The sequence below is a fragment of the Podarcis liolepis genome (assembly GCF_965112155.1).
Source record: "Podarcis liolepis genome assembly, chromosome: 12".
Taxonomy (NCBI): domain Eukaryota; kingdom Metazoa; phylum Chordata; class Lepidosauria; order Squamata; family Lacertidae; genus Podarcis; species Podarcis liolepis.
The window spans coordinates 49,730,794-49,737,915 of NC_139563.1; the positions used below are offsets into that span (position 1 = coordinate 49,730,794).

Below are 7,122 nucleotides of genomic sequence, written 5' to 3' on the forward strand. Positions count from 1 at the left end.
TTTTAAGATAAGAGACGTTTTTATTTAAGCTGCAACACACATGGTTTTAATACAACATTTAAATCAGGTGAAAAGTAAAACACTGAACTATCAGCAGTAGAACATTTCCATTGGAAATGTGTTAAAATTCTCAAGGATCTCGTGTTACCATCTTACTGCAGTTTTCTTATGTGTTTCTAGCCTACACTCCATATGTTTTCTGTAGTCATGCAAAAGCAAATAAGATTTTGAATGGGAAGTCCATCGACTGCAAAGAATCATTTTTCACAGAGTAGCCAGCTTGGGCAAGAACAAAACCTGCAGAAGTTCTTCATGTAAACACACACATTTCAGAAGCCATGAACTTTCAGCTGCTCCTCCTTGACAATGCCAACCTGCAGAAGAGAAGGAGATGGCAGTAAGCCCGCAGCAGTTAGAACCTGAAAGTCCAACACAAAAATGAAGTTACACACTTGTCAATCCCAAGGCAGATGGAGAAAGAGTTAACATACAGATGAAACTGTACCAATGTACAATGGGGGGGGGGGGAGAGGGACTCTTTTCAGTCTGAGGTGTGCCATCTTCCTGGTGTGCAACTGTCTATGGGTTGCAAGCCAGAAACAAAAATGAGTGGACCAATGGAGGCGAATCTTACCTCTGTTATAGTTGGCTACATGAGAGCCATGGGTGGGGGAAAATCAGACACACACATTCTATCCAATGAAGAATTATTACTGTTCAAGGACTCGTTTCAGGCAGGCTAAAGCACTCAAGGAGGGAGTGGAGGAACTCCTAGTACGGGGCATGGACCCAGGGAGTGAGTTTGGCCTTGGGAGAGTCCCGAGGGCTGAAGAGAGAAGCCTGGAAGAACACATCTGCCCCCTGGACCAGTGCTCCCCCCATGGTACAAGAGGATCTACAGCAGCCATTCTTTTAGGTTACATTCAGAGAAGTGCCAAGCAGTGCCTTATGTAATTAATTAATTTCTTGTGATAAAATCCAGATGCTCAAATATACATCTCCGACTGCCGAAGTCAGGCCTGTTGCACTCCTCCCCCCCTTGCCGCCAGTATGACTCAGCTCACCCCTTTTAGTCCAGGCAGCAATATGGCTCACAGCTAGGGGTAGTGACTCACTCAACCCTGCCATGTTATGTTACATTCAGAGTCAAAAGAGTCTCGCTTAAATAGGCTTCCGAGTGCATTTTAACATTTGAGCAAGCAGCCTGGGCTGACTGACCTCTAGGAGGAATTGGCAAATGTTCTTCCTCTGATCCCCTTGCAACTGGATCACTTCCCCGTATTCAGGATGCTCAATCACAGTACCATTACAGGCAAATTTCTACAAAGAAAGGTTTAATGCTTTTAAAAACCCAGTTGCAAATTATGTTTAGATCACTTTCAGAAGAGAACCAAAATCCATTATTTTGGTTATTTTTTTCCCCCTTCAGAAGACATGCTCCAAAGGTTTTGCTAGCAAATGAGATATATGCTTTTCTAGTGATGGATTTTGGCCGAAGTTCCTAGATGCTTGGAGCTTAGAATTGCAGAGCTCAGCAATGCCTCAATCAACTGCAGGAGTCAAATCAATGTCCTGGCCCAACTTCACATTTCCCCCTACAACCTGACCACCACAAACTAGATGAGTACACTATGTTTTGCTCCACTCCACACCCAACCTCAGATATCTTCCCGTATCACCTCCCAGGGTTTTTCCTCTTTGCTCCAGGCTTGTCTCCCCACTTTTTTTTACTACTGTTCTAGAAATATAGAACTAAATATTCAAAATAGAACTCGATGTAAAAATATCAATTCCTCCTCCGCAACACAATTGGCATTGTCAAAAACAGGCAACACGGTACTGAGCTATTCGTTCCCGGAACAACTTTCTGGTTACCTTTTGCAGCAATATATCTCCTTATGTGGCTTTTAAGTCATTTTAAAGGGTCTGGATCCATTCCTAGACAGTGACAATTGTAGAAAAGAGCATGAAAGCTGGTTATTGCAACTAAATTGACCAGCACACTGCTCAAACATTAAATTTTTTTCAGTTAAGACTGGCTGCTCCTGTCAGTGCATTCAACATCTGAAATGGTCTTATACTGGAAAGCTGTCTCAACCAGAACATTTAACACGCCTGTCGCAGCATTTGATCTTTCACTTCCCCACTGGAAATTGTTAATTTACATGCATTTCTCTTTCAAGCACAAAAACTTCAGGACCTAGGAGAAGAACAGTGCTACCTTTTTGAAGGCTTTCACAAGCTTCTTTTTGTCATAGTCATCTGCAATTCCCTGAACAGTAGTTAGTGTCTTTCTGCCGTTTCGTTGCTGGATCCTTATATGAATGTAGTCTTCAGTCCCTGCCGGGAGTAAGTCGTCACCCTTAGTTGCATCAGCAAAGGGGTCTGGAGGGGTGAAAAGTCCACATGAGTTAGTCCGATGCAAACCTTCAAGTTACTACGTATTTTGAATGTCTTTTCCAAATGGTAGATAAAACATACTTCTTAGTATTCTAAACTACTTAATCCAGGCAGAAGCAATTCTTTACCATGTCAATACAAACATGATCGTGATATATTGTCACATATGGTAATTTCTGCATATCTGTGGGTGTTGTCTGCTCTCTAAGGCCCATACCTGGACCCTTTTTCTCATTCTCTACTACAGACTAACCCAGTCTTCATCTCACCTTGAGAACTTGCTCAAACACTAACCAGGAATACTCTAAGACAAATGTATTCAGGACAGACTACTAACTGTGGGGAGAAAAACATACCAGCAACCATAAGTAGTCTGATATTCCATTAGGCACCCTGGTAGTGACAAGGTTTTTATTTTAGCCTTTGTCCGCTAGTGCTCCCAAACCCACCAATTCCTCCAAACAATGTTTCACTGCTTGCCTGCTACTAAAACAGAAGCTCTTTTCCACCTATGCCTTGTTTGAGGCTCAATCTGAGGAAGATCAGTTCCCTGCTTTTAGGCCAACCAGCTACCCGGATGAGGAAAAGGTCAATCTACCTTCAAAGAACTCCTTCCACAGCAGTCTGCCATGCAACTCCTGTGCATTGTAGAGGGGAGATTCTGGGGCCACTTCCAAGGTACACTGTCGGTTCACACCAGGCACTGGAGAGGCCTGTTGGGCTTACCCATTGACACATAGGAGCCCCCCTGCAGCTGCACAATGAACCTAGAGGTAATGCTTTGGCAAGTTAACAAGGGGAGGCAAGGGCAAGTCCAATATAAACACTGGGTACAAGCTGTACAATGAGGGAAGGCAGAGAATTCCAAATGGCCCTAGCATTCAAATCATATTGCATGAGCATCGTTGGCTCCAACTCCCACCAGGCTACTTCTGCGTCACTGCAAAAGTTACAACAACTTGTTCACAAAGTCCAAGGCTAGTTCTGAGAGGCTACAAGCCTGTGACACACTTCTGGCTGTAGGGAGGGCTGGAGCACCTTATTGTCTTTCGTGTTTTTATTCTGAATGAGGAGCAACGAGTCATATGACCTCCCTCCCTGCAGTCAGAGCTTAGACAAAGGTTGACTACCTCCGTGAACTCCTTAAAATGGTGCTGTGTTCTGTGAAGCAGAAAGTGGATTATGGGAGAATACGGCACAATTTTAGCTTAAAGAATCTTCCACTGCTCCCTTAGCTGCAGAGACCAAGCCTACAAAATCTGCACTCCTTCATAGCTACTTGTCATTCCCCAACTGAAAGTCCAAGTGGAGCCGCACTGAAAAACCATTATCAATTTTCCACCTTTCCCTCCTTTACCAATTGACAAATTCTAAAGTCCTATCCAATTCAGGCATAAACCTCTACGAATGAAAACGTCTTCAAAAAGCTGTTTTCAACAGATCAGGGAGTTTATTCGTGGCAAGGTGGATGTATCTGTGTTCAGTACAAATCAAGGAGTGCAATTTTAGAACTGATGGCTATGACAAAGATGATAAAATGAAGGCTCTTTGCATAGAAAAAGGAATATCACAAAATACAATTCCCTGATAAATTCCCTGGATAGAGGAGAAATTCACCTCAAGACTGGTAGGAGAAAATGGAGACTGAGGTACAAAAGCTTTGCCTAGGCCAGGGGGTGGGGGGAAATGTTGCTGGACTCCCATCTCTCATTAGCTTGTCCAGCATGACCTGGGATGATGGGCGCTGTAATCCATCAACATCGGGGGGGGGGCAGGTTCCCCACCCCCTAAGCCTAGACTGGAGAGGGGGGGGATCACTTGACTGAATGCTCCTCAGGAGAATAATGTCAAATAGGCACAGAGTCATTGATCCCTCAAGAAAGAACATGTGACAAGGCAGCTCTCCCCCCGCCCACCCCTCCAAAATACAAGTATTAAGTTAGCAAACGAAAGGAGAGGGAAAGTTTCTCAGTTATTATAGCACTGAGGAATGAACTGCAGGGCTGGTGATCTCAGCTGCCCAGACAGCTTGCAAGATGTCAAGTGGGTAGAATAAGCCAAATTCCTGAACCGCAATGCTGGGGAGGGGGGCAGGGGGTTCCTTGAGGCAAAGGGGTCCCTCTGCCCAGTCCTTCTGCTGGCAACGAAACTCTGCTGCAGGTGAGGAAGTCCCAGGAGCAAGGGGCACCCTAATGTGTCACTCAAACAGCAAGTCAAGTTGGTGGAAGCTACCACTGGTGTTACATTCCTGCTGTTGATAGCTAGCAGAACACACACCTCCCTAAAAGAAAAAGAAACAAGAGAAGAGCTTGCTGGTACAAAATCCACTGGATCCAGAGTTGGCCCTTCTGCCATCATGTGACAGCAACAGACCCAGTTTGGGCCTCTTCCCATTACCAACAAGGGTTCCCTGCCCCAGCTTCAACCCTGGCAGGGCAAGCAGAAGAGCTGAGGATGCAAGACTTGCTACTACTCCACTAACCCCACCCTTGCTGGCCAGGAGGTTGCATTTTATCCCAGTTCTTAAATACGCTGTTAGTACAGCTTTATGTCAACAACTGGCAATACTAATGTGGAAGGGTCTACAGTAGGCTACAAAGCAAATTTGGTCAACACAGTAATAACAAATGGAAATAGCTGGATCGGGTGAGTGAGTGGGTAAGGTCTTGTGCACTAGGCTAGCTAGCAATATAGAGGGTGTTGCACTATATAGAGGGCGTAACTGATTTGTCACAAATATATCAGTTACAGGAGCAGGAGTTTACTGGTGAAGACATCAGCAAACAAAGTCTTAACAGCAGACTATACAATATGGACCAAGGTTAATAAAGTGGTTTAACCTAGCCCAGTGTTTCCAAAAGCTGAGTCTCCAGCTGTTTCTGGACTACAACTCCCATCATCCTTAGCTAGCAGGTCCGGTGGTCAGGGATGATGGGAACTGTAGTCCAAAAACAGCTGGCGACCCAAGTTTGGGGGAACCCACAAGCTACACTGAAAGTCCCAGTTAGCAAAACAACGACCAACTAGCAGAACACTGTAAAAACCTGTTAAAAAGATACCATAATGAATAATAATAATAATAATAATTTATTATTTATACTCTGCCCATCTGGCTGGGTTTCTCCAGCCACTCTGGGCAGCTTCCAACAAAATATTAAAATACAACAGTCTGTCAAACATTAAAAGCCTCCAGATGTCTTCAAGAAGTCCGGTGGTTGTTTTCCTCTTTGACATCTGGTGGGAAGAACTCTGGCCCTCCCATCCACAAAACACAGGCCTCCTTGAAGGCACTTTTAAGCCACTGAACACCCAACATTTTAAGATAGCAGGGGTCAAGCAGACGTGTCCCGGCCCCATAGCAAGGAATCAACTCTGCGTGAAAGAGAGAGGGTGAAGGGTGTGGGGGCAAGCGCAGAGGGGCAAAGGCTGGCACAGCTCACCTTCCCTTTGTCAGACCAGGGGCAAGAAGATGCCAAGCCCCGTGCCAACCGGGGCATCTTCCGCAGCAAACCCTTGCAGCTTAACAAAATGGACTGGGCGCAGCGTAGGAAAAGAGGTGTCTCTGCTGGGACCCCCCAAAAATCTTGCGCGCTCCATCCATGCACCCATTTATCTCAACCTCCTGGGTGCTGCGCAAAGGGATGCAAAGGCTTTGCCGTGGGGGGGGGGGAGAAGATGGCAAGGGGGGGGCCGGAGGCAAGAGAGGACCCCCCCCCGTTTGCTGCCAGGATAACGGACACCTGCGAAGGGCACCCCCGAGCCCCATTTCCCTCCACCAAGACCGAGGGAGCCCGGGGCGGAGGTGGGGCGTCTTCGCTGCCGGGCCTTTGCGCCAGTCCCCGTCCGATCCTGCGCTAGCTGCGCGGGGGCCGCCGCTTCTTACCGAAGGATTGGAGGTTCTGGATAGTGGACATGCGATTCTGTGGCTGGGCGCTGCTCGGGGGGAAAAGGCCGCGGCTGCGTTGGCCCGGGGCTCCCTCAGGTTCAGCAGCGAGAGGAAGCGGGGGCCGAGAAAGAGAGAGAGAAGAGAGGGAGGGAGGGAGGCAAGCAGCCGGCGAGGAAGGCAGGCAGAGCGGACGCGGCGGGACAGAGGAGAAGCAGAGGCGGCAGCAGCAGCAGCAGCTGATCTAACGGCGACGTTCGCTCACAAAATGGCCGCCCGCTCGCCCGGAGCCTCTCCTTCGCCCAAGCGCGGGGCACGTGATTGCAGTGGGATTCGGCCCCCCGCCCCGCGCGGAATGCCGGGAAACGGAGTCCTCTCCGCCAAAGGAGAGATCGAGGGAGCTCGCAGGAGGGACTACAACTCCCGGCGGGCATGGCGGGAAAGGGTTTTGTTTTTGTTCTGGCGCTCTCCGCCTCCTCCCAACCGCCTTTTTTTGTGTGTGCTTGCCGTCGAATGTCACGTCAGGACGTGTGCAAACGCGTGTTGCGGATGATGATGATTATAAATTGATGTGTTATACATTCTATATTTTATATAAATTATATTATAAATTATACATATTATAAATTAAATTATATAAAAATTATTTTATAAATTATTTTATATATAAAAAATTATCGATAATAATGATGATGATGATAATAATAATAATAATAATAATAATAATAATAATAATAATAATAATAATAAATTATCATCATAGTGCCCTCCATCCATAGATCTCAGGGGCAGTTCACAAGATGGAAACATAAAATACATAATAAAAACAAAAACAGCAC

The 7,122-nt window shown here is 46.4% G+C and overlaps 1 protein-coding gene across 1 annotated transcript; it reads right to left on the reverse strand.

The window, feature by feature from the left end:
• Window positions 1-6,586, reverse strand: EIF1B (eukaryotic translation initiation factor 1B). The gene is made up of 4 exons (XM_083468656.1): window positions 6,284-6,586; window positions 2,222-2,385; window positions 1,219-1,320; window positions 1-374 (listed from the first exon to the last, which is right to left on the reverse strand). Exons 1-4 carry the CDS (start codon window positions 6,312-6,314, stop codon window positions 330-332), a joined length of 342 nt encoding a protein of 113 aa, XP_083324782.1. The 5' UTR covers window positions 6,315-6,586; the 3' UTR covers window positions 1-329.
• Window positions 6,587-7,122: the final 536 nt, after the last annotated feature.

Coding starts and splice junctions, on each gene's coding strand:
- EIF1B (XM_083468656.1), bottom strand. CDS start 6,314: ATGTCCACTATCCAGAACCTCCAATCCTTCG. Junction 2,386..6,283: donor CCAGAACCTCCAATCCTTCG/GTAAGAAGCGGC, acceptor TCACCCCTCCAG/ACCCCTTTGCTGATGCAACT. Junction 1,321..2,221: donor TTGTGAAAGCCTTCAAAAAG/GTAGCACTGTTC, acceptor CTTTCTTTGTAG/AAATTTGCCTGTAATGGTAC.